We start from the raw sequence: 26,014 nt of genomic DNA, 5'->3' as shown, positions 1-26,014 counted from the left end.
TAATGTCCAGGGTGAGAGAATGTTGCAATTGGCCACCTTGATTAGCATTTAATGGCCTTGCAGCTTCAAAACCTGGCTGGTTGCAGCCTAGGGGATCTTGAAAGGTGTTAGCTGGCCTTGACTGATTCTTGTCTGGAATTCCCCTGCTTTTGGAGTGTTGCGCTTTGTTTACTGTCCTGATTTTAGAGTTTTTCAATACTGTTAGCCAGATGTTGTTCATTTTCATGGTTTCCTCCTGTCTGTTGACATTGTCCACATGCTTGTGGATTTCAATGACTTCTCTGGGTAGTCTGACATGGTGGTTGTGAGAGTGGTCCAGCATTTCTGTGCTCTCAAATAATATGCTGAGTCCAGGTTGGTTCATCAAGTGCTCTTCTATGGCTGTCTTCTCTGGTCGAAGTGCCTTATGGTTCTTATTTTCATGAAACAAGAGTGCCAGCTGAAGAAACCCGGAGCCAGGGTTTTCTGAGTGATAGATTGATTGGCAGTCCCACCAGAATAATGCCGAAGCCCTTGAAAACCACTATATTGGCCTGATCTTAGGATGTTCAGGTACGCATCCCTTAGATCGGTGGTTCTCAACCTGTGAGTCTCCAGGTGTTTTGGCCTGCAACTCCCAGAAATCCCAGCCAGTTTACCAGCTGTTAGGATTTCTGCAAGTTGAACACCAAAACATCTGGGGACCCACGAGTTGAGAACCACTGCTTTAGATCCTTTAAGTCCGTGGTTCTCAGCCTTCCTAATGCTGTAACCCCTTAATACAGTTCCTCATGTTGTGGTGACACCCAATCATAACGTTATTTTCATTGCTGTTTCATAACTGTAATTTTGCTACTGTTATGAATCGTAATATAAATATCTGATATGCAAGATGTATTTTCATTCACTGGACCAAATTTGGCACAAATACCCGATATGCCCAAATTTGAATACTGGTGGGGTTGGAAGGGGATTGATGTTGCCATTTGGGAGTTGTAGTTGCTGGGATTTATAGTTCACCCACAATCAAAGAGCATTCTGAACTCCACCAACGATGGAATTGAACCAGACTTGGTACACAGGGCTCCCCCAACCAACAGAAAATACTGGAGGGTTTGATGGGCATTGACCTTGAGTTTTGAAGTTATAGTTCACCTATATCCAGAAAGCACTGTGGACCCAAACAATGATGGGAGGGAGGAGGGAGCAAGCTTGTTTTCTGCTGCCCTGGAGACTAGGACACAGAACAATGGCTTCAAACTACAAGAAAGAAGATTCCATCTGAACATGAGAAAGAACTTCCTGACTGTGAGAGCCGTTCAGCAGTGGAACTCTCTACCCCAGAGTGTGGAGGAGGCTCCTTCTTTGGAAGCTTTTAAACAGAGGCTAGATGGCCATCTGACAGGGGTGATTTGAATGCAATATTCCTGCTTCTTGGCAGGGGGTTGGACTGGATGGCCCATGAGGTCTCTTCCAACTCTGATTCTATGATGGATTTGGACCAAAATTGGCACAGTTACTCAACGATGGAAGTGAACCAATTTGGCACACAGAACTCCCACAACCAACAGAAGATACTGGAAGGATTTGGTGGACATTGACCTTGAGTGTTGGAGTTGTAGTTCACCTACATCCAGAGAGCACTGTGCACCCAAAAAATGATGGAACTGGACCAAACTTAACATGAATAATCAATATGCCCAAATGTGAACACTGGTGGAGTTTGGGGAAATAGACCTAGACATTTGGGAGTTGTAGTTGCTGGGATTTATAGTTCACCTACAATCAAAGAGCAATCTGAACTTCACCAACAATGGAATTGAACCAAACTTCGCACACAGAACTCCCATGAGCAACAGAAAAGACTGAAAGGGTTTGATGGGCATTGACCTTGAGTTTTGGAGTTGTAGTTCACCTACATCCAGAGAGCACTGTGGACTCACACAGTGATGGATCTGGACCAAACTTGGTTCCAAAGACCATCAGAAATATGTGTTTTCTGATGGTCTTGGGTGACCCCTCTGACACTCCCCTCACGACCCACCCAGGGGTCCTGACCCGCAGGTTGAGTAACGCTGCTTTAGGTATTTCCGTAGTGCATGCCGCCTCACAGTATTGCATCTCACTCTGGCAGGCATACACAGCTTTTAAAAGTCCCAGCAGACGAAGGCCATTATCTCATATAGGAAGTGCAAGAAGGGAACATATAGAAGCAGTTAGGGCTGGCAGAAGCTTCAAACCGTAAAAAGGGCTCCATTCTGCAAGGGTGAGTTTGGCTGAGCTGTTTCTAGCTGGAGGTAAGGATGTCGACTTCTGCCAGGCAGCCGAGTGCACGGAGAGCCTCCCAAAATGTGGAAGTCAATGGGTTTGCTCCCCTGAAGTGGTCCAGGGAAATCCTGACCTGAGCATGGGAGATGCCCTTTGCCTGCCAGCCGAGGAACAAGAGGCACAAGAAGCTTCTGCTTTGGTTTGGGATTGTCACCCACAGCTCTCACAGTGAGTAAGTTCTTCCTAATGTTCAGGTGGAATCTCCTTTCCCGTAGTTTGAAGCCATTGTCCTAATCTCCAGGGCAGCAGAAAACAAGCCTCCTCTCACATAACATGGCTATCTGTTTCCTCTCAGCCTTTTCTTCTGCAGGCTAAACATGCCCAGCTCTTTAAGCCGCTCCTCATAGGGTTTGTTCTCCAGACCCTTGATCCTTTGAGTTGTTGACACATTCCAGCTTGTCAACATCTCATTTCAATTGTAGTGCCCAGAATTGGACATGTTGTGATTCCAGAATGTGTGATGAGCTGCCCAAGACATTGTTGGTTGTGGGTGTTTTAGAGAAGCCTAGAAAAACCATATAGAATCCTACACCCTGGAGAAACTTACCAAGTGCCTCTAGGAAACCCACATCAGGAGCCATCTTACTCATTGACTGCTGCTACCCAGTGGGATTGACTGCTCCTAAACACTGAGGTTCTATCACCTCTTGATGCCCAGTTCATCCTCGTATGGCCCTTCTCCACTTCTTCTGCCAGTCATAGGCTTTCATGGCCGGAATCACTGGGGTGTTGTGTGGTTTCCAGGGTGTATGGCCATGTTCTAGCAGCATTCTCTCCTGACGTTTCACCTTTGTCTGTGACGGGCATCTTCAAAGGATGCTGGCCACAGATGCAGGCAAAACACCAGGAGAAAATGCTGCTAGAACACAGCCAAAATGCCCGAAAACCACACAACACCCCAGTCTTAGGTCTGCAAAACACACTTCTCCATAAGACTCAGGGCTCATTTGGCAATGGTGCAGGTAATAATAATAATAATAATAATCTATATAAATAAAAATGTAATGATCGTTTGTGGGATTGATAGAACTCAAAAACCACTGGACGAATTAACACCAAATTTGGACACAAGACACCTAACAACCCAATGTATGTCCTTCACTCAAAAAAATTGATTTTTTTCATGTGGGAGTTGTAGTTGCTGGGATTTATAGTTCACCCACAATCAAAGAGCATTCTGAACCCCACCAACGATGGAACTGAACCAAGCTTGACACACAGTTCTCCCATGACCAACAGAAAATACTGGAAGGGTTTGATGGGCAGTGTCCTTTGGTTTTGGAGTTGTAGTTCACCTACATCCAGAGAGCACTGTGGACTCAAACAATGATGGATCTGGACCAAACTCTACACAAATGTGAACACTGGCGGAGTTTGGGGAAAATAGAATCTTGAAATTGTAGTTGCTGGGATTTATAGTTCACCTACAATCACAGAGCATTCTGAACCCCACCAACGATAGAATTGGGCCAAACCTCCCACACAGAACCATGCGGGCCACAGCAACGCGTGGCAGGGGACGGCTAGTCTATATAAATAGACTAGGAAAGTGAGGGGAGAAAGGAAGGAAGGAGAGAAGGAAGGAAGGATTGAGAGAGAGAGAGAGAGAGAGAGCACACTCCTCCAGATCCACTTCCTCCCTTTCCTTTCCTTTCCTTTCCTTTCCTTTCCTTTCCTTTCCTTTCCTTTCCTTTCCCTCATGGCTGCCTGGGAACTCGCACTGAAGGGAATCTGTGTGTCTGTGTAAGTGTGTATGTGTATATATAGACACACACATCTCTACACATTTCAACTCCCAGAAAGCTCATCCATATTGAGTCGTGGGAAGAAATTCTGGGAAATGAAACCCAGTACTCAAAGAAAGGCCAAAAACAGGAAACACTGTCCAGGAAGGCACAATCAAAGAACTCCCGACAGATGGCCATCCATTTTTACTTTATAGCAACCCTGGGCTACAATATCTACAATAATAATATCTATATATATCTATCATAATAATATCTATCAGTTTTTAATAATAATATCTATGTGTGTAATAATAATATCTATAGGTAAAGGTAAAGGTAGTCCCCTGATATTAAGTCCAGTCATGTGTGACTCTGGGGTGTGGTGCTCATTTCCATTTCTAAGCCGAAGAGCCAGCGTTGTCCGTAGACACCTCCAAGGTCATGTGGCCGGCATGACTGCATGGAGCGCCATTACCTTCCCGCCGGAGCGGTACCTATTGATCTACTCATATTTGCATGTTTTCGAACTGCTAGGTTGGCAGAAGCTAGGGTTGACAGCGGAAGCTCACGCCGCTCCCCGGAATCGAACCTGCGACCTTTCAATCAACAAGCTCAGCAGCTCAGCACTTTAACCCACTGCGCCACCGGGGGCTCCAATAATATCTATAGGTCTATTATAATAATATCTATATGTCTATAGCAATAATATCTACATGTCTGTAATAATAATATCTAGATGCCTATAATAATATCTGTAGGTCTATAATAATATCTGTCTGTCAATAATATCTATATATCTATAATAATAATGCTCAATAAAATATAACAATAAAATATCTGTACCTCTGTAATAATAATAGCAATATCATATCAATAATAATAATAATATCTATATGCCTATAAGAATATCTATGTCAATACTGATAAAAATATCTATACCTTTGTAAAAAAAAAATCGTATCAGGAGTGACTTGAGAAACTGCAAGTCGCTTCTGTTGTGAGAGAATTGGCCGTCTGCATGGACGTTGCCCAGAGGACATTGCCTGGATGTTTTGATGTTTTCCCATCCTTGTGGGTGGTTTTTCTCATGTCCCCGCTTGGGGAGCTGGAACTGACAGAGGGAGCTCATCTGCACTCTCCCCAGAATTCGAACTTGTGATCTGTCGGTCTTCAGTCCTACCGGCACAAGGGTTTAACCCATTGCGCCACCGGGGACTCCACCTCTGTAATAATAACAACTATATTATATCAACAACAACAACAACAACTAGATGCCTATAATATCTATAGGTCTGTAATAATAATATCCATACATCTGTAATAATAATACCTGTATGTCAATAATATCTATACATCTATAATGATAATAATACCTATATGCCGTTAATAATAATATCTGTGTCTATAATAATAATATCTACATGCCTATAATAATATCTTTACATCAATAATAGGCTCAGCCAGGCCTTCAAATGCTAATGAAGGTGGTCAGTTGAAACATTCATACCTAGCTCCAGCAGAGAAGAGCTCTTTGTCCCACCCCAGCCATTCCACAGATATATAAATCCATTTTCCTAATTCCAACAGACCTCACTACCTCTGAGGATGCTTGCCATAGATGCAGGCGAAACGTCAGGAGAAAATGCCTCTAGAACATGGCCATATAGCCCGAAAAAAACCACAAGAACCTAATAATAATAATTATTATTATTATTATTATTATTATTATATAATATCTTTGAATTGGGTTATATGGCAGTGTGGACTCAGGTAACCCAGGGCCCTTTCACACATCCATATAACCCTTTGGTCTCAAGGAGACTGAAATGGGCCTGTATTAGGTTGACACTTTGCCACTTCAGTTGTGTATTGATAGTATAGGAACCAGCTTTTCCTCTTTTCTTTCTTTCCCATTTCTCCACAATGTGCCACAGCTACGCATGGCCGGGTACAGCTAGTAACAACAACAACAACAACAACAACAACAACAACAACTTCTTTAAGGGAGGGGGCCTGGTGGTTCAGCGGGTTAAACCGCTGAGCTGCTGAACTTGCTGACTGAAAGATTGGCAGTTCAGATCTGGGAAGTGGGGTAAGCTCCCACTTTTAGCCCCAGCTTCCGCCAACCTAGCAGTTTGAAAACATGCAAATGTGAGTAGATCAATAGGTATCGATTCTGCAGGAAAGTAACGGTACTCCGTGCAGTCATGCTGGCCACATGACCTTGGAGGTGTCTACGGACAACGCCTGTGTGAGGAAGTTAATAATAATTTGCATGATTTAAACGGTATTTATGGGTTTGTGTTGGCTGCAGTAACACTGGGGCGGCCTATTTCAAAGGGATCCTCCATCTGCGTTGCCATGGAGACCAAGGCAAGCCGGCAGAGAGAGAAGTGGGAGGAGCCTAGAGGGGAGAGTTTTTGAAAACAGACAGTTAGTGAGGCAGTTAAGATTGGAGGGTAAGGAGTTGGTAGAGGAAAGTATTAGGACAGTGGTTCGCAACCTTCCCAATGCCGTGACCCCTTAATCCAGTCCCTCATGTTGTGGTGACCCCCAACCATAATATTGTTTTTGTTGCTACTTCATAACAGTCATTTTGCTACTGTAATAAAATCATAATGTAAATATCTGATATGCAGGATGCATTTTCATTCATACCCAAATGTGAATGCTAGTGGGGTTGGGGGAGGATTGATTTTGTAATTTGGGAGTTGTAGTTGCTGGGATTTATAGTTCACTTATAATCAAAGAGCATTCAGAACTCCACCAGCGATGGATTTGAACCTAACTTGGCTCCCATGACCAATGGAAAACACTGGAAGGGTTTGATGGGCATGGACCTTGAGTTTGGGAGTTGTAGTTCACCTATATCCAGAGAACACTGTGGACTCACGCAATGGTGGATCTGGACCAAACTTGGCACGAATACTCAATATGCCCAAATGTGAACACTGGTGGAGTCTGGGGAAAATAGATCTTGACATTTGGGAGTTGTAATTGCTGGGATTTATAGTTCATTACAATCAAAGAACATTCTGAACTCCACCAACGATAGAATTGGCTCAAACTTCCCACATGGAATCCCCATGACCATCAGAAAATACTGTGTTTTCTGATGGTCTTTGGCGACCCCTCTGACACCCCCTCGCAACCCCCTCAGGGGTCCCGACCCCCAGGTTGAGAAACACTGTATTAGGAGGTTGTAGCTGAAAGTTGTATTTCTAGGCGCAAAGATTACTGCAGATGCAGACTGTGGCCAGGAAATCAGAAGACGCTTACTTCTTGGGAGGAGAGCAATGTCCAGTCTCGATAAAATAGTAAAGAGTAGAGACATCAGACTGGCAACAAAGATCCGCCTAGTCAAAGCCATGGTATTCCCTGTAGTCACCTACGGATGTGAGAGCTGGACCTTAGGGAAAGCTGAGCGAAGGAAGAGAGATGCTTTTGAGCTGTGGTGTTGGAGGAAAGTGCTGAGAGTGCCTTGGACTGCGAGAAGATCCAACCAGTCCATCCTCCAGGAAATAAAGCCCGACTGCTCACTGGAGGGAAGGATACTAGAGACAAAGTTGAAGTACTTTGGCCACATCATGAGGAAACAGGAAAGCCTAGAGAAGATAATTATGCTGGGGAAAGTGGAAGGGAAAAGGAAGAGGGGCCGACCAAGGGCAAGATGGATGGATGGCATCCCTGAAGTGACTGGACTGACCTTGAAGGAGCTGGGGGTGGTGACGGCCGACAGGGAGCTCTGGCGTGGACTGGTCCATGAGGTCACGAAGAGTCGGAGACGACTGAACGAATGAACAACAACAACAGCTGAAAGAGAGTGAATTGTGAAGCAAAGTTTCGAGGCTTTGGAAAGCCAGATTAAGCTACTGGAAGTTTCTTAGGCTAGAGAGGCTGATAAGGGAAACATAGCCAGTATTCTTTTAGTCTAAGGAAAGGCTAAAGAATAAGCTTATTAAGTATCTGATCAAGGGAGGATCAGATAAGGGAGATATCCCTGTATTGAAACTTTGTTTAGTAATAAGTGCTTCACCTCAGGAAGATACTGTGTAACCTGAAAGAGTGAAACGTTCAACTAACCAAGTATTATTCTGAGTTCTATAAGAAAAGTTACAAATTGCAACCACACGCTTTGTGCTCAATAAACTTGTTAACTTTTGTTTGAAAACTGCCTCATCTCCATCAATTCTGCATCCAGTGTGCCATTTCTCACAATAATACATCTTACCTCACGTTGGTGGTAGAAATACAGAGAAATAAATAATAAATCTCCCTCTACTCTCCTGTTTCACATCAGCACTTGTAATTTAGCTACTCCTTTGCTGACTACTTCTCAATTTGGTGGCAGTGATAATTAGTGCAACTTCGCAGCCTGCTATTCAGCTTGGAAATGGAGATGAGCACCACCCCCTAGTTGGACATGACTAGACTTAATGCCAGGTGAAACCTTTAACTTTACCTTTAATACTAAATTTATTTTTATATCCCGCCACCATCTCCCCGAAGGGACTTAGGGCAACTTACATGAGGACCAAGCCCAGCATAAACAAAGATTCCAAGCTAAAACACAATTTGAAAAACAATAACATATAAACAATACTATTTAAACGATTAATTAGGTATTGTTTGGCTGACTTGGACCCCTCTCTTCCATCTCCCATCAACCCCATTAACGTTCTCTCTGTTTGGTTCCTTTTCCCACAGAGTCACCCATCTCTGGAGAGTCGTGCCAGCTAGAAGGGCAAAATTGTTGGGAGCTGGCAGGGGCTTCTAAGGAAGGAACCCATTGCCGCCCTTGGCTCATCCGGTTTGCTTCTTCGCCCGCCGGATCGTGCCCCCCTTAGTGCACGATGGGGGTCCTGTGAGCCCCGGGAGTCTGCCGAGGCCTGGCGTCGTCGGGCGCTGCCCTCCCCAGACCATGTGGCACCCACTCCGGCGCCCACCGCTCTTCTCCTCTCTGCGCACGAACTCCACGGTGGCCTCTGCGGCTGGCTGGGAGGCCCGCCTGGCGCTGTGGGTGCTCAGCTTCGCGGCGGCTGTGGTGCGGATGGAGAGCCAGGCTTACTCGCCCACCGTCAACACTCACTATGGGAAGCTGCGGGGTTTGCGGGTGCCGCTACCCAGCGAGATTCTGGGGCCCGTGGACCAGTACCTAGGTGTCCCGTACGCAGCACCCCCCATCGGAGAAAAGCGCTTCATGCCACCGGAGCCGCCCCCGTCCTGGTCGGGCATCCGCAACGCCACCCACTTCTCCCCAGTCTGCCCGCAGAACATCCACACGGCTGTGCCGGAGATCATGCTGCCCATCTGGTTCACCTCCAACCTGGACATCGTAGCCACCTACATCCAGGACCCCAACGAGGACTGCCTGTACCTCAACGTCTACATCCCCACCGAGGATGGTGAGTCCCCGAAGGGGCGCCGGCTGGAGAGGTGTGCCGCCCTCTCCCTCAGCAGTCGGTCTCATGTGGTTGCCGCATGCCCCCCTCGCCCGACGACGCATGCCTCTTGTCTGTGGGGACAACGCTTCTCCGCTCCTCCTCCTCCTCCGGCGGCGCCACCCGGCTCGCTCTGCCTGCTCCTCCCTGCCTCTGCTTCACTCTCTTGCTCTCTGGCTCCCTCTCTGCCTCCCCCCGGACACCTTGCCCCCATGCCATGCGCTGCTTCTGCCCATCTCGCCTCCTCCTCCCCACCCATGGCATCCTCATCCTCATCAGCATTGTTACGGGCTCCTCTCTTTGTGTTGCGAAAGATGAGAAAACTCTCCCGTCTGGAACGCAGGTCTTCATGGCAAACTGTGGGGGTGTCAAGGGGCCAAGTTTGGCCTCTGTGTCGGTTTTGGGCAGGGTGACCCTTTCCTTGACCTTCTTCTTCCTCCCTGCTCCCCACCAACTCTGTTTCTCAAGTGTCTTGTGTGCCAGCTGGGAATCAGCCGGGAAATGGCTAGAGGGAACCACGCTTCCTCTCTCTGTCTCTGTCTTTCTCTCTCTGTGTCTCTCTCTTGTGCTGGGACCGTGTCGCTTCTGGAGCTCTTGGGCCAAACTTGCATCGGGGGTCCCTTCTCTCTCCACACTCTCCGCCGGGAGTGTGGCGAATGGATGGGATCAGGTCCCCCGCCTGACCCACTTGAGCCAGAGCGCTTGCTTGTAAGCCGGGCCCCTTGGGGTGAGGATGGGGGCCACTGCCTTAACGTTTCCTTTCCAGGGTTGGGAGGGCCGGTCTCCTTCAAACCGTAAGTACCAAGAGCCCCCAAAGTGTCCCTTCGGCCTCACCACAAGGGGAAAATGGGGGTGGGGAGCCCGGCTTACAGAGACGGTGGGGATGTTGGACGGATGGATGGACGGACGGGGCCTCTTACCTTCACAGCAGCACTGGGGAGAGCCGGCGACCTCTTCCCTGGGGACGAGGCAGGGGCTTCACGCTTAGGGTGCCCCCTTTCCCCCTTTCCCTCCCTCTCTATCCCAACTCCCCCTCCCCCTGGCGCACTGACCTGCCTCCAGAGTGTCCCTCCAAGAACAGCAGCAGCGGTTCCTCCCCTGACCCCTTTCCCCTCTTGCCCCACGGAAAGGTCAGGGTGGGAGCGGGTGTGGTGTGTCTGGGGCAATAGAGGGAGGGAGGGTGGGAGGGGATGCTGGGGTGGGCATTGTGGTCGGGGGAAGAGGGTGGGTTGCATGCCCAGGCCGCCGGCTGGAGCCTCCTGTTATTTTGTAGTCTTTTATTCATTTTACAGTAAAACGGATTTCCAAGGAATGCGCCCGAAAACCCAACAAGAAAATATGTAGGAAAGGAGGTAGGTAGCAAGAGCCGGGGGGCAAAGGGGGCCTGGCAGGAGGGGCGCAGAGAGAGGCCAGGGAGAGAGCGGCCCCACGCCACGACGCGACGGGCGCTTCCCGACCCTTGGGGTCCCTCCAGAGCCCACCCACTCCAGCCAGGGCGGCCCTTCCTGGTCCAGGACCGATGTCCCCCAGGCGAAGGGGGTCTCCTTTGCTCTCCCCCCACCCCGCTCCGCACCCCAACCATCCCTGGCACCACCGCCTTGCTCTCTCCTCCCCTTTGCTTTGCATAAAATGTACTGGGACACCTTCCGTGGGCCAGGTTAGCCAGGAAGAAAAGCACAGCAGGGTCACCGCCTTGCTCCCAAAGTCCTCCAAGCAAAATGGTGCCTGGCACGCAAACACACACTCCTCCGCCGCTTTGCTCCTTTTGTAGGGCCCGAGGCAGGGACAGGGTTGCCATGGGAGCCTCCCTGCCATGCGTGCCATCTCTGTCTATGCGTTTCCCACCTTCCTTCCAACGCACCTCCGCGCCGGGCTGCACCTCCGTCTTTGCCCTTTCTCGCCCTCCTCTCTGCCCCAAATGCTTCCAAAGGTGGGCTGGGGTCCCACTCCGATGATTGACGCATTGTTGAAGGCTTTCATGGCCAAAATCACTGGATTGTTATGAATTTTCCAGGCTGCATAGCCATGTTCCAAAGCATTCCTGACATTTCGCCTGCATCTGTGGCAGGCATCCTCCGAGGTTGTGAGGTCTGTTGGAAACTAGGAAAATTGGGTTTATAGGGCGGAATGTAAATAAAATATATTATCATTATTATTATATTGTCGAAGGCTTTCATGGCCGGAATCACTAGGTTGTTGTGAGTTTTCCAGGCTGTATGGTCATGTTCCAGAAGCATTCCCTCCTGACGTTTCACCTGCATCTATGGCAGGCATCCTCTGAGGTTGTGAGATCTGTTGTAAACTAGGAAAATTGGGGTTTATATATCTGTGGAATGTCCAGGATGGGAGAAAGAACTCTTCGTCTGTTTGAGGTTGGTGTGAATGTTTCAAGTGGCCACCTTGATTAGCATTTAATGGCCTCACAGTTCTAAGGTCTGGCCTCTTACTGCCTGGGGGAATCCTTTGTTGGGAGGTGATTAGTGGGAGAAAGAACTCTTTGCCTGTTTGAGGTAGGTGTGAATGTTGCAGTTGGCCCCCACAACCTCTGAGGATGCCTGCCATAGATGCAGGCAAAACGTCAGGAGAATTTTCCAGGCTGTATAGCCATGTTCCAAAGCATTCCTGGCGTTTCGCCTGCATCTTATGACAGGCATCCTCCGAGGTTGTGAGATCCGTTGGAAACTAGGAAAATGGGGTTTATATATCTGTGGAATGTCCAGGATGGGAGAAAGAACTCTTTGTCTGTTTGAGGTAGGTGTGAATGTTTCAAGTCTCCACCTTGATTAGCATTTAATGGCCTTGCAGCTTCAAAGCCTGGCTGGTTGCTGCCTGGGGGATCTTTTCTTGAGAGGTGTTAGCTGGCCCTGACTAATTCTTGCCTGGAATTCCTCTGCTTTTTGAGGATGCCTGCCATAGATTTATTTCTTGAGGCATCAAATGTTGCCAACTGTGAACCGCCCTGAGTCGCCTTCAGGCTGAGAAAGGTGGTATACAAATATGGTAAATAAATAAATAGATGCAGGTGAAATATCAGGAGAGAATGCTTCTGGAACATGGCCATACAGCCCAGAAAAACTCACAACAACCTATTATTATTATTATTATTATTATTATTATTATTATTATTGGGATGGGAGAAAGAACTCTTTGTCTGTTTGAGGTAGGTGTGAATGTTTCAAGTGGCCACTTTGATTAGCATTTAATGGCCTAACAGTTCTACGGTCTGGCCTCTTACTGCCTGGGGGAATCCTTTGTTGGGAGGTGATTAGTGGGAGAAAGAACTCTTTGTCTGTTTGAGGTAAGTGTGAATGTTGCAGTTGGACACCTCAACCTCTGCCATAGATGCAGGCAAAACATCAGGAGAAAACGCTTCTGGAACATGGCTATACAGTCCAGAAAACTCACAACAAAGGATGATCGATCTGCCAAAATATGGAGAGGCGGTGGACACACCCTTGTTCTTTGTCCGCCTGCCCAGAGATGGACGTCCTAGTCATAATAACATCTGGCAGAGTTCCTCTTTTCCATTCAGACTTTGGTAAAGCCAAAGGGGTTTCTGTTCTTTGCAAAAACAGCAAACTGGTCCTGAACTGGAACCTAGTCTTTCAAGGCAGGAGCTTCTTTCCTTCGCTTCCTCTTGTTTGGTCTTGCTGGTTGGTGCCCCTCTCTTGGCTTTTCTGCTTTCCAGGATGGCTTTGCCAGGAGAAGGAGCTTTAATTTAATAATAATAATAATAATAATAATAATAATAATAATAATAATGGGTTGTGAGTTTTCTGGGCTGTATGGCCATGTTCCTGAAGCATTCTCTCCTGATGTTTCACCTGCATCTATATAGATAGATAGACAGACAGACAGACAGACAGACAAATAGATAGATAGATGCAGGTGAAACATCAGGAGAGAATGCTTCAGGAACATGGCCATAGACACACACACACACACACACCATATTTGTATACCGCCCTTCTCAGCTGAAGGCGACGCAGGGCGGTTCACAGTTGGCAACATTTGATGCCTCAACAAATAAATCTATGGCAGGCATCCTCAAAAAAGCAGAGGAATTCCAGACAAGAATTAGTCAGGGCCAGCTAACACCTCTCAAGAAAAGATCCCCCAGGCAGCAACCAGCCAGGCTTTGAAGCTGCCAGGCTTTGAAGCTGCAAGGCCATTAAATGCTAATCAAGGTGGCCAGTTGCAACATTCACACTTGCCTCAAGCAGATAAGAGTTCTTTCTCCCACCCTGGACATCATTCCACAGATATATAAACCTCACTTGTTGGATGCTATGGAATCCTGGGATTTGTAGTTTGGTGAAGCACCAAAGAGAAGTCTCACAACCTCTGAGGATGCCTGCCATAGATGCAGGTAAAACATCAGGAGGGAATGCTTCTGGAACATGACCATACAGCCTGGAAAACTCACAACAGCCCAGTGATTCCGGCCATGAAAGCCTTCAACAATATAATAATAATAATAATAATAATAATAATAATAATAATAATAACCTCCTTTAGGGGGTTGAGAAGGGCGGGGTAGAAGTACCCTAAATAAATAAATAAATAAATAAATTCAAAGAAAGAATTTCTGTGTAACTCTGCAGTTTGCATATTTAGCACAGTAAGTTGCATTAGGCCTTGAGCTTCCCAGCTTCCAGGGTCTTAAAACGGAATTTGGATTTCGTAAGGGACTCTGAGTAATAATATTACTACCTCTGAGGATGCTCGCCATAGATGCAGGCGAAATGTCAGGAGAGAATGCCTCGAGAACATGGCCATATAGCCCGAAAAAACCTACAACAACCCAATAATATATTTTATATATATTGCGCCTTATCTCCCTGAGGGGACTCGGGGTGGATTACATTACACATATACGGCAAACAGTCAATGCTGATTATACAATTAACAAAGACAGACAGTACATAAACAAAGGTAAAGGCTTCTATTGGTAACCGTGGCTGTTGGTCTCCAGGGAGGAGGCTGCTTTCTTTTATTTATTATTTATTTATTTGGGGTTCTTTTACCCCGCCCTTCTCACCCCGAAGGGGACTCAGGGCGGCTTCGAAGGGGGCTCAGGGCGGCTCTTTGCCCCGTGCCAGCAAATTGTCAATGCAGATGAGGCTACCTTCCCTTGCACACTGCCAGAAAATGGTCGTGCCAAAGCCTCAGCTCCTATCTATATAGAGAAAGTGGTTGTAGGTAATGCCGGCCTGTCTCTGATCCTCCGAATGGACACAGAGCCTCTCCAGAATGGCTCTCACTCCCTGTTCCCTTCCTCCTTGCAAGGGCTTTCGCTGTGGGATGCCGGCTTCCAGATGGAGAGAAATGCGGCCCCTTCAACCAGGCCCCAGCGGTCCAGAAACCCATGTTATTTGGGCAAGAATACCTATGTGCTTCTGTATATAGGGAGGACCCCTTTGGAGGTTGCACTAGGGCAGAGCTGAGGCTTCTAATTGCTGCTTGAGCAGTGTAACAGCATTTCACGGTGTCAGTGCAAGTGCATCAGCAGTGACTTGTGGCGATGGCTTGACATGCCTTGCAGCAGGAAATCCCTTTTTTCTTTTGCTCATCTCTGGCCGAGGGTTTAATCCGCCCCTGGGTTGCCACCTCCCAACCTGGCAGAGCATCTTCCTCCCTCCTGTCTTTCTTTCCTCCTTTAAGTGGCCCTTAAGGGAAGCATCACACCCTTTGCTTCTCCCTTTGCTTGGCCTTCCAAGAGCAGAGCATCAGGGTGGTCCTTTGGCATGTCGGTGGAGAGGAGAGAGGACAGTGCTTGAAAGCCCACCTCTAATGAGGTTTCCCCCAATTGGGTCCGAATGGCAGGGACAGGGAGAGAAAAGCAGAGGAGGAGGACGAGAGACTCGGCAGCCCGGCATCGAAGGCGGCGCGGGGGAAGCGCCGGTGCTCCTTGATGGGGAAAAATGCAGCCTCTCTGCCTCGGTTGCCATAGCGACGGCGCAGTCCCGGAATCCGAGCCACGGCCAGAGACAGGGCCGCTTTGTTTGGTCCAAAGCAAAGAGGAAGAGGAGGAGGAGGAGGCCTGTGTTGGGGCCCCGAGTGACTTGGTCCCCCTGCTATCCTTTGCCTTGGGACATGATATTTGGGCACCCTTTGCATTGGGGAATCTGAGCTGTAAGGCTCAAAAATAACCCTCAGTTGGGGTGATTCCACCATAAATATAGCAGAATACCAGAAGTAAACTTCATAACCAGCAGAAACGTACGTGTGGCGAGCTAGGATAAGCTTTCACTCCATAAGATGGCATAGGAATGCAGAGTCAAGGCTTTAGATTCAAAAGTATTTATTGAAATAAAATAAATACATTCTAGATAGAAAAGGTCATGGAGAAAACTGGCTTACTAAGTATCTTCTAAAGAAGTAAAAGGGTAATTTTTTTAAAAAAAAATCCATGCAGCTACATTTTGCCTAAAGAAAGAGGCAAAATGTGTCCTCACTGGAAGGAAGAAAAGGCAGAAGAGACAATGGTGGCAAATGGCCACATGGCAATAAAAATACCTCTCAAAAGGAAGTTCCCTCACAGAGTTTCCATCTTCAAAGGGGAGGAGACAGTGGCTGGCAGGAGGAGGAAAGACAAGCCCTTTTGGTAAACATCCATAGGAATGTGGGGAAAGAATCCCTCAGCCTAATCCTATCTCTAGTCTAGCTATTCATTGAGGACTGGAGACTTGATGACAGAAAAGAGTTGTGCAGTCCAGGGACGACACCCAACACTTTGCGCTGAAGCGGCTCAACTGGCATTGCCTTCAAATGGCTCCCTTTGGACCTTGCCTGAAGCATCTCTGAAATTTTGCAGGCCCAGTCCTACCCTTAGGCAGTGTTGGTTCCCAAGGCTGGTGGGAAACACAGCCTCCACAGGCCCTCTTTCCCCATGGAAAGATGGGGCAGTGTGCTTGCCATACAGCCCTCTCCTGCCCCCAAAATACTGGGCTGCCATCACCAGGTTGGCAAAGGGAAGGCTCCCCTTGTTTGGATCAAAGGATAGTCAATCCGCCCGTACACGGAGAGGCGGTGAGCATCTGCTTGTTCTTTGCCCACCTGCCCAGAAATGGGTGCTCTGGTCATAACAATGTCATAACAATTTCCCTTCAGTCTTTGGTGAAGCCAAAGAGTTTTCCATTCTTTGCAAAACGAGCAACCTAGTCCTAAACTGGGAACCTGGTCCTTCCAGGCAGAAGGTTGAAGCTTTTCCATGAGACGGCTCTTCCCAAAAAGGCCAGCTTTTGAGATAAGCTTAGCCAGGGACCTGGAAAGTGAAGGGCCCATCAGCTTTGGCTGCATTTGTGAGGCCAGGAACTAGGAAGATGGCCTTCAGGAGGTGGGCATAACAACAGAACATCCAAAAGTCACGCATGAATCTCTCATATGGCCTCTGGCTATAGGTCTGATTATGCTTGTGGCTCCTTTCTATGCCCTGGAAAGGACAAAGGGTGCTCTCTTATTCGAATACCTTTGAAAATGTATTGTCGAAGGCTTTCATGGCCGGAATCACTGGGTTGTTGTAGATTTTTTCGGGCTATATGGCCATGGTCTAGAGGCATTCTCTCCTGACGTTTCACCTGCATCTATGGCAAGCATCCTCAGAGGTACCTCTGAGGATACTTGCCATAGATGCAGGCAAAACGTCAGGAGATAATGCCTCTAGACCATGGCCATATAGCCCGAAAAAACCTACAACAACCTTTGAAAATACTTACAATTAGAATACCTTGTCCTACTGAAGCACCATTTGCAAGTCACCTAAAGGGACAGTTTGTTGGAGGGCATGTGTCAAGCATATGATTGGCATGTGCAAGGTTTTAAGCCTTCAGGCAGAGCAAGGATTGCAAGAGATCTTGGGTCTTTCTAAGAACCCAAATAGTAGTTATTGCCCGTCAGAATAAGTGACCTCAGGCAGCGGTAAATGGCTAATGGCTTGAGGTTCAGAGTCTAGTATTTGAGCGGCTCAGGATGGGGACCTCTGGGTGTTTGAAGGGGATTTCATGCCCTGCTAAGAGCATCAAAGTGGATGATGGAGCACCAACTCTGAGACCTAAAAGTTAGCAGCCAAGAAGGGCATTTAGAACTGCCTGGCAGTGAGCTCAGAGCTAGAAATATGAGAATCCCATAGGCTAGGCATGGGCAAACTTGAGCCCTCCAGACCCCAAAGTCTGTCCGCACCTAAATAAAGCAAGAATCTAGAATGAAAGCATCCATACATTGCCAAACCTTTAATGCTAGTGACATATGATTGGGACATGCAAACTTTAGCGACACGATGATTCACGGGCTAAACCAGGCATGGGCAAACTTGGGCCCTCCAGACCCCAAAGTCTGTCCGCACCTAAATAAAGCAAGAATCCAGAGTGAAAGCATCCATCTGTTGCCAAAACTTTCATGTTAGTGACACATGATTAAGACATGCATCCTTTCACGACACGATGATTCAGGGGCTAAACCAGGCATGGGCAAACTTGGGCCCTCCCTCCAGGTGTTTTGGACTTCAATTCCTACAATTCCTAGCAGCCTCAGGCCCCTTTCTTTGGGAGATGAAGTCCAAAAGGACCTGGAGGGAGGGGCCAAGTTTGCCCATGCCTGCCATAGGCAATAAAAGGGGAAACGCAGCCATACTCTCATTGTACAGTCAGTCCCACTCACCTTAGTGCCAACCGCCGGAAATGGCTGGTGGTTGGATCGCTACCATTCCTGTCTTGTGCATGTGAGCATGCTCACACCAATGTACATGCATGCACACACCCATCTCTCCCTCTTAGGGGATTCTGGGAATCGTGCTCCAAAAAAGGAAGGAAGGAAGGAAGGGGTCACTTTCCAGTGTGGTTCCCCTGCCGGCAAGCAAAGTGACCTGTGCCAACTCCATCCAATGAAAGAAGGACGTGTTTCAAACACCACATTCCTGGTCCTGGAATAATACCCCCCCCCCCCCAGTGCCCATAGAAGAAATCCACACCCCCCCCCCCAAGAGAGGAGCAGGATATTTATTTATTTGTGACATTTATATCCTGCGCTTCTCACCCCGAAGGGGACGCAGGTTGGCTCACATGGGTGGCATTATTTCATGTCCAAACGACAACAATTAAAGTAACAATTTAAAACAGCGTATGTAAACATTAGACAACTACTGTGCATAGATCCAAAGCCAGATAATCAGATAATCATATTCATCAATCCAAAGCCAATTCTAACTATATTGCACTGGTAATTATACTGGGCCAAATGCTTGCTCCCAAAGCCAAGTTTTCACTTGTTTGTGAAATAGTTGTGAAGGCAGTCCCACATGTGGCCCATGGGTTTCCACCTTACAGCAGAAAGAAGAAGGGCGGTCAGGACGGCCCCCCAAAGTGAGGCTTTGCTCCTTGTCCCCCCGCTTTCCCTTCTTGGGACCCCCGTTTTCCCTGGGAGGGCGGGAGGGGTTCTGCCCCCCAGGGGCCCCGCCCTGGCCCCTCCCCCAGTGCTGCTTCTGGAGGTCAGAGGGCAAAGCGGTGCTGCCTTGGCGCTGGCGGAGGCCTCCCCGACACACACAGACCCCAGCGCTGTCCAGGTAATGTGGCCCCCCCTTTCTCTGCAATCACGCTATTTTTGAATTCTCTTTTGTTTCTTTTTCTTTCTTCCTGTTTTTGTTTTCTTTTTGTTGTTGTTGTTGTTTTCTTTTCTTTTCGGTTTGTTTCCCTCTTCCTTTTTTTTTTTTCCTTTTCTTTCCGTTCTGTCTCCTCGTGTTTGGTCCCCAGGCTCCAGCGCTAAGAAACAGGGCGAGGACTTAGCGGATAATGACGGGGATGAAGACGAAGGTATTTGTGTGCGCCAGGTGGCTGTCGCTGCATGAACCCTGCCCTCCCACTACCCTCTCTTTTCTTTCTCTTTCTCTCTCTTCTTGCCCTCTTTCTCTCTTTCCCTCCTTCTTTGCCTTCTCTCTCTCTTTCTCTCGCTCTCCCATGCGCTCCTCATCCGCTGCCATCCCAGGAAGCCCCAGCTCTATGTGTCTTTCCTGTCGCTGAGCCGGTTGCATGGGATGCCTTTCCGAGTTCTTTGGGACGGGGTGGGAGGGTGGGTCGTCACCACTGCCCTTTTCCATCGCCCTCCTCCAAGGCTGTTGTGGAGAGTGGCACAAAAGCAAGGCAAAGGGCCACAGGGTACTTCTTTCCCACCGTGCGTGCCCATCGCCCTCTGCCACGCACACAGACATGCTGGCTTACGGAAGCTTTGCACATGGCCCAGGTACGGAGAGCCCTTGGCAGGCACATGCCACTGCTACCAGTTTTTGGCCCTTTCCCTCCATTGGCCCCTTGAATCGAGGTTCTTCTTTGGTTGCCACCACCTTCTGCCATGCTGCCTAATGGGAGCTTTCAGCACGGGATGTGCACCACTGCTGCCGATGTGCCTTTCTTCTTGCTCCTTAGGGTCAATCCAAGTCCCGGCTGTGCCGGCTGTGACTGTCTATCTGTGGCAGCTGAACAGCCTCTTCTCTCAAAACCAGAAGGTCTGGAAGCATGTTAGGCCTGGCAAGGGGAAGCAGGCATTCTTCCTAGTTGGTTGCCCCCAATGCTAAGAGAAAGAAACATGCTGATACCAGAGCAGGACCCTCTTTGGGAGCATGCGGGAACATGGCCACACATGCAAACACAGCTGAGAATGGCCTGGATGGAACTCTAGGCACAGGATTCTGCCTCTCCGGAGGAACTGGGTGGCGGAGGGCAAGGCTGTGTGCCCCGCGGGCAAGCGTGGCTTCGGCAGAGACCGGGAGGCCCCTCGGTCATCAGAGCAGAGATGGCGGGAGAAGGCAGAGGCTCTGCAGCTCAGGTTTCCCGGCCAGAAATGGCCCCTTTCCCAGTTCATCCCTGAGACAGTGTGTCCCTCATGTGTCATCATCACCTGACATAGAAAGCTATGGAAACGGTTACCAGCAGTTGCTCTAGAACAGTGGTTCCCAACCTGTGGTTGGTGGACCATCAGTGGTCCACAAGAATGCAACCTCACCATTACTGCACAGTTTCCTCAAAGCCACACAGCAACGAGAGCGACTGGTCTCGCGAAACCCTCTTATAGTACCGAGGCAACAGGGATGTTGGGAGGGGAGAGGCTGACTACCCATGAAAGATTACTACTGCCACGTCAGATTATTAAATATGTTTTTTTAGTTTTTAGAAGTTCTTAGTAAGAAACCCACAGAGTGACATTATCAGGGTGTTTCACTCTCATTTAAAATTATTAAATATGGTTTTCTGTGGGCAATCAGGTGTATCTAAACTTGAGCTCATGTGGTCTATCCAATGCAATTTTCTGAATCGGCATCCCAAATAACCAAACTGAATCTAAAGCTGACCAAAAACTGATTCGTAACATTTTTGCTACTAATGTTGGAGAGTGGTCCCTGGTCAAAAAAAGGTTGTGAATCACTGCTTTAGATGCCTCCAAATCTGCCTAGTATGTGCTGAAATGGAGACCACAGCCTCCTCTTCTGCTTTCAAAGGGCAGCTCCTTTCTCTCCTGCCTCTCTGGATCGGGATTGAGGGAAGCGTTTGCCTCAGTCAGGAAGATGCTTTGAGATATGTGACCTTAAGAGAAACAGCCGAGCTGCGGATGTTGCTAAAAATACCAGGGGAAGCCCAGGCAGGCCTGTCTTTTCCCTTCGTTGATATGGCGCATAGTGGATCGTGAATGATTCGGGAGCAAGAAAGGGCCGGCTATCTCCCTGAGGCCAGAGCCCCATCTGGCCCAGCTCCCATCCCTCGAGGGTGTCCTTGCCCTTCTGACCAGTGCCAGACAAAAGGGGAAATATCCATCAGCCCTTGGCATTGCTGAAAGCCCAGAAATGCAGCTGTGAGAGAGAAGCCTCCTTGAAGCATGGGGAGAATGGGCTTGCACCAAAGCTCCCATATCTTAAGCCCTCCCTGCCGGCAGCACTTCCAAACCAGGGCTGCAATGAAGCCCTCAAAAAGATGTTTTTATTTTTAAGTTAAATGTCTTCAATTTGACTCCTAACTTGTGTGCTAGCCCTGTTCTTGGGCTTTCTAGGTAAGGCTTATCCTTCATGAGCCTTACCTAAAAAGACATCAGGAGACATGATAGCCATGTATAAATACGTGAAAGGAAGTCACAGGGAGGAGGGAGCGAACTTGTTTTCTGCTTCCCTGGAGACTAGGACGCGGAGCAATGGCTTCAAACTCCAGGAAAGGAGATTCCATCTGAACATGAGGAAGAACTTCCTGACTGTGAGAGCCGTTCAGCAGTGGAACTCTCTGCCCCGGAGTGTGGTGGAGGCTCCTTCTTTGGAAGCTTTTAAACAGAGGCTGGATGGCCATCTGTTGGGGGTGCTTTAAATGCAATATTCCTGCTTCTTGGCAGGGGGTTGGACTGGATGGCCCATGAGGTCTCTTCCAACTCTATGATTCTATGAATCATAAAAAGTTTACTGTGGCCTCTAACGCTGAGAGAGCATTACTTTTTGGAGTCCACACTCAAACTGTGCTGCCAGTGACACAAAGAAACCCTTCATTCCACAGATATATAAACCCATTGTCCTAATTCCAACAGACCTCACTACCTCTGAGGATGCTTGCCATAGATGCAGGCGAAACATCAGGAGAAATGCCTCTAGAACATGGCCATATAGTCTGAAAAAACCCACAAGAACCTAAAGAAACCCTTGTTTGTTGCTTAGGCCTTCAATTCAGCCTGGGGGGTTTCCCATACAGGTTTCTTCAGCCATGTGGTCTGATGTGTTCTATCCAATGCAATTTTCTGAATTGGCACCCCAAATAGCCAAAATGAATCTAAAGCTGACCAAAAACTGAATTGTAACCCTTTTGCTACTAATGTTGGAGAGTGGTCCTTGGTCAAAGAGGTCCCTGGTCAAAAAAAGGTTGGGAATCACTGCTCTAGAAGCCTCCAAATCTGCCTAGTATGTGCTGAAAAGGAGTGTGACTTGCCCAAGGACATCTAGAGCTTATCCATGGCTGAGCAGGGTTTCAAACCCCGGTCTTCCAAAGTCATAAGCCGGTATTCTATACCAGTTCCGTAGAAAGATTTACTCAGTAGTCAATCTCTTGCCTTTTGTTGGAAGCTAAACTAAAGCAATGGCCCAGTTGAGTGTTGGCTCTGTACTGGACCAGTACTGGGACACCCTCAGCCCCACCAGTCTGAAGAGCATCCACAGCTCAGGCTTTAGGAAGAAGTTCCTGACTGTGAGAGCCGTTCAGCAGTGGAACTCTCTGCCCTGGAGATTGGTGGAGGCTCCTTCTTTGGAAGCTTTTCAACAGAGGCTGGATGGCCATCTGTCAGGGGTGCTTTGAATACAATTTTCCTGCTTCTTGGCAGAGGGTTGGACTGGGTGGCCCATGAGTTCTCTTCCAACTCTATGATTCTATGACTCCATAAGTGAAGATGAGGATGGTACAACCTGCTTCTTGGAGAAGTTTGGGCTTCTTGGCTGGATGACCCATGAGGTCTCTTCCAATTCTTTGATTTAAGGGAGCACTCTGAGCCACTTCGTAGATAAATGGCCAATTGGAGACATTTCAATCTGGTCAAAACATGGGACGGATTCACTGCTGGACTGAGTGAAGAGCAACCAAATGTCACTGCCTTGACCCATCAAACCTAAGAGCCTCTGTCCTCTTGCCCTCCTTTCTGTGCCTCCCTTAGCATTAGTTAAGGAGATACGAGGGGTCTCCCCACTCTCCTTGCCACGCAGCTAGCGTCGATATCTCCAGACCACAGTATTTGTCTCCGGGTCCTGTCTCTCCCTTCTCCCCTTGCAGACATCCGAGACAGCGGGGCCAAACCGGTGATGGTCTACATCCATGGGGGCTCCTACATGGAGGGCACGGGCAACATGATCGACGGCAGCGTCCTGGCCAGCTACGGCAACGTCATCGTCATCACCCTCAACTACCGCGTGGGAGTCCTGGGTACGCATCCCCATGCTTTGGTGGGCTTCCTTCCCATCCTACCTTAGCAGCCAAATGGCTAACCTTAACGGAAGGGCATGCTCCCAGGCACGCGTGGCTGCCACGAAAGCCTACATCTCCAGAAGGGGAAGGGATAGTGGCTCTTTAGAGGTGTCTGTGGCTGAGCCAAGTTCAATAATAGCTTGTGAAAAGCTGCCTTTGACTTTTTGTTGGTTTGTTTTGATTTTTTTAAAGCATTATTAAAGACTTCCCATCCTCTCCACCCATCACATAGACCACATACTACTTCTGTATCTTTATCCATTAGCACAATTTTCTTAATTTCTGTACAATATTCAAATTGGCTTCACCGCTTTTTTATCCATTCCATATTATTATTATTATTATTATTATTATTAAACTTTATTTGTACCCCGCTAGCATCTCCCGCAGGACTCGATGCGGCTTACAAAGGCCAAGGCCTCAACGCAACAGCAAAAACAATAACAGTACAATTTAAAGCAAAATAAAACATAAGGAATAAAAAACAATACATCAATTACGCAATAAAACCAGGGCCGGGCAAATCAGGCATGGACTTCAACAATTCATAACAGCCTCAGGCCCTTTCCTTTCCCCCCCCTCAGTTGCTTAGGCAATTAAGCTAGACTGCTGCAATAGAGCACGCATGGGGCTCCCCCTTGTTGACTGTGTAGAATACAAAATTGGTTAAGTGAGGCCTTTTCTACACTTCCATATAAAATCCAGATCATCTGCTTTGACCTGGATGATATGACAGTGTAGACCAGATATGAACAAACTTGGGTCTTGCAGTTGTTTTGGACTCCAACTCCCACCACTCCGATGTTTGCCCATGCCTGATATAAACTATCCATTTATCTTTGATTCCTCTTGTTTTACACTCAATGCATAACATTTTGAGACATGCTATAATATATAGACATGCTATAATATCAGATCGTAAAGGTAGTTATTCTAGTTTTCCATAATCCATTCCCCCCTCTTTCCAACCCTATACTATCACCGCCTTTCCTGCTAAAATAATCACTTTCAATAATTCTTGATCTTTTACTTTGATCTTGTGGTTTTCTAAAACTCCCACCACTAGCATCAAATCCCTGTCCGTGATAATTTAAATAGTTTTTCCATATTTTTCCCAACCTTCTCACCACATATGAGCATCCCATCCTTTGTTTAAACCACAACGACAACACATTGGACTTGTGCCATTCAAAGAAAGCTCAGCCAGGGTCTGTTTCCCCCAAATGTGGGCCCAGGGGCATCGATGCCTATGGATTTGGAGGGGCATTGCCCAGTCCTTGCAGCAATAAAGGGAAGCATCTTGCCCTTGGCCTTTGCATGTCTCGCCAGGAGGTCTGAGAAGCTCTTGACCCTCATTTATCTGAGAGACCAGTATCAGTGACTTCCTGAAATATATCCTTGCATCTTTTTTGCTTTGCATATTTGGAGCTTGTCTTCTTAAGGAGGAATTGCCAGGGGAGGAATATGAGCATTGCCTAGCAGTATGTGGGGTGGGGTGCAAGATGCATACAGGAGGGACCCTCCAAAACTATCCATTCCCTCTGTGCTGCCCAGAGTGTGGTGCAAACTACCACATATATAACAACAACAACAACAACAATAATGTGACAGCAGAATAGACGAGAAACAACTGGAAAAGCTGACACGATATGAGGACTTAAAGATCGAACTGCAAAGACAAGTCAGTCAAGGTGGTCCCAGTGGTGATTGACACACTGGGTACAGTGCCTAAAGACCTTGGCCTGCACTTAAAAACAATTGGCGCTGACAAAATTACAATCTGTCAGCTGCAAAGGGTCACCCTACTTGGATCTGCACGCATTAGTCACTGATACATCACACAGTACTAGACACTTGGGAAATGTCTGACTTGTGATTGAATACAAAAACCAGCAAAGTGATCTTGTTTTCTGTGTACTAATCTGGCTGTGTATATGATAATAATAATGATGACGACAGTGATAATAATAATACAGTAGAGCAGGGGTCCTCAAATTAAGGCCTGGGGGCCGGATGCGGCTCTCCAAGGTCATTTACCCGGCCCTCACTCAGGGTCAACCTAAGTCTGAAATGACTTGAAAGCACACAACAACAACAACAACAACAATCTTATCTCATCAGCCAAAAGCAGGCCCACACTTCCCATTGAAATACTAATAAGTATATATTTGTTAAAATGGTTCTTCATTTTAATTATTGTACTGTTGAAGTGCTTTTGTACTACAAATAAGATATGTGCAGTGTGCATAGGAATTCATTCATGTTTTTTATTTCAAATTATAATCTGGCCCTCCAACAGTTTGAGGGACTGTGACCTGGCTCTCTGTTTAAAAGGTTTGAGGACCCCTGCAGTAGAGTCTCGCTTACCCGGCCTTCGCTTTTCCGACATTCATTCTTATCCGACGCTCCCTTTTCCTCCAGCATTTCCCCTTCAATTAAAGGAGCGCTCCCCAACTCTCTCTCCATTCCCAATAAGTGAAAAAGGCAAGACAAGGAGGAGGAGAAAGGCAAGAAAGAGGGAAAAGGGGCAGGATCGGAAGTGAAAGCATCCTTTCTCCTTCCCTCTGTGATT

General features: G+C 47.7%; 2 protein-coding genes across 4 annotated transcripts in view; both read left to right on the top strand.

The window, feature by feature from the left end:
- LOC132762895 (gap junction beta-1 protein) overlaps positions 1 to 26,014 on the top strand; it is a 122,263-nt gene that overhangs the window by 32,142 nt on the left and 64,107 nt on the right. The gene's annotated exons all lie outside the window — the stretch shown is intronic.
- Positions 1 to 26,014, top strand: part of NLGN3 (neuroligin 3) — a 65,188-nt gene that overhangs the window by 23,172 nt on the left and 16,002 nt on the right. Inside the window, exons 2-5 of one of the 3 annotated variants that reach the window (XM_067471609.1) lie at positions 8,742 to 9,439; positions 10,768 to 10,827; positions 19,222 to 19,281; positions 23,251 to 23,400. In XM_067471609.1, the coding sequence (XP_067327710.1) occupies positions 8,956 to 9,439; positions 10,768 to 10,827; positions 19,222 to 19,281; positions 23,251 to 23,400 (754 nt within the window). In that variant the 5' untranslated portion in view covers positions 8,742 to 8,955. The remainder of the gene's footprint in view (positions 1 to 8,741; positions 9,440 to 10,767; positions 10,828 to 19,221; positions 19,282 to 23,250; positions 23,401 to 26,014) is intronic. The other 2 variants (XM_067471610.1, XM_067471611.1) reach the window with 2 other exon arrangements.

This window comes from Anolis sagrei, chromosome 10 (genome assembly GCF_037176765.1).
Source record: "Anolis sagrei isolate rAnoSag1 chromosome 10, rAnoSag1.mat, whole genome shotgun sequence".
NCBI lineage: Eukaryota > Metazoa > Chordata > Lepidosauria > Squamata > Dactyloidae > Anolis > Anolis sagrei.
This window is presented reverse-complemented; position numbering and strand designations above follow the sequence as displayed.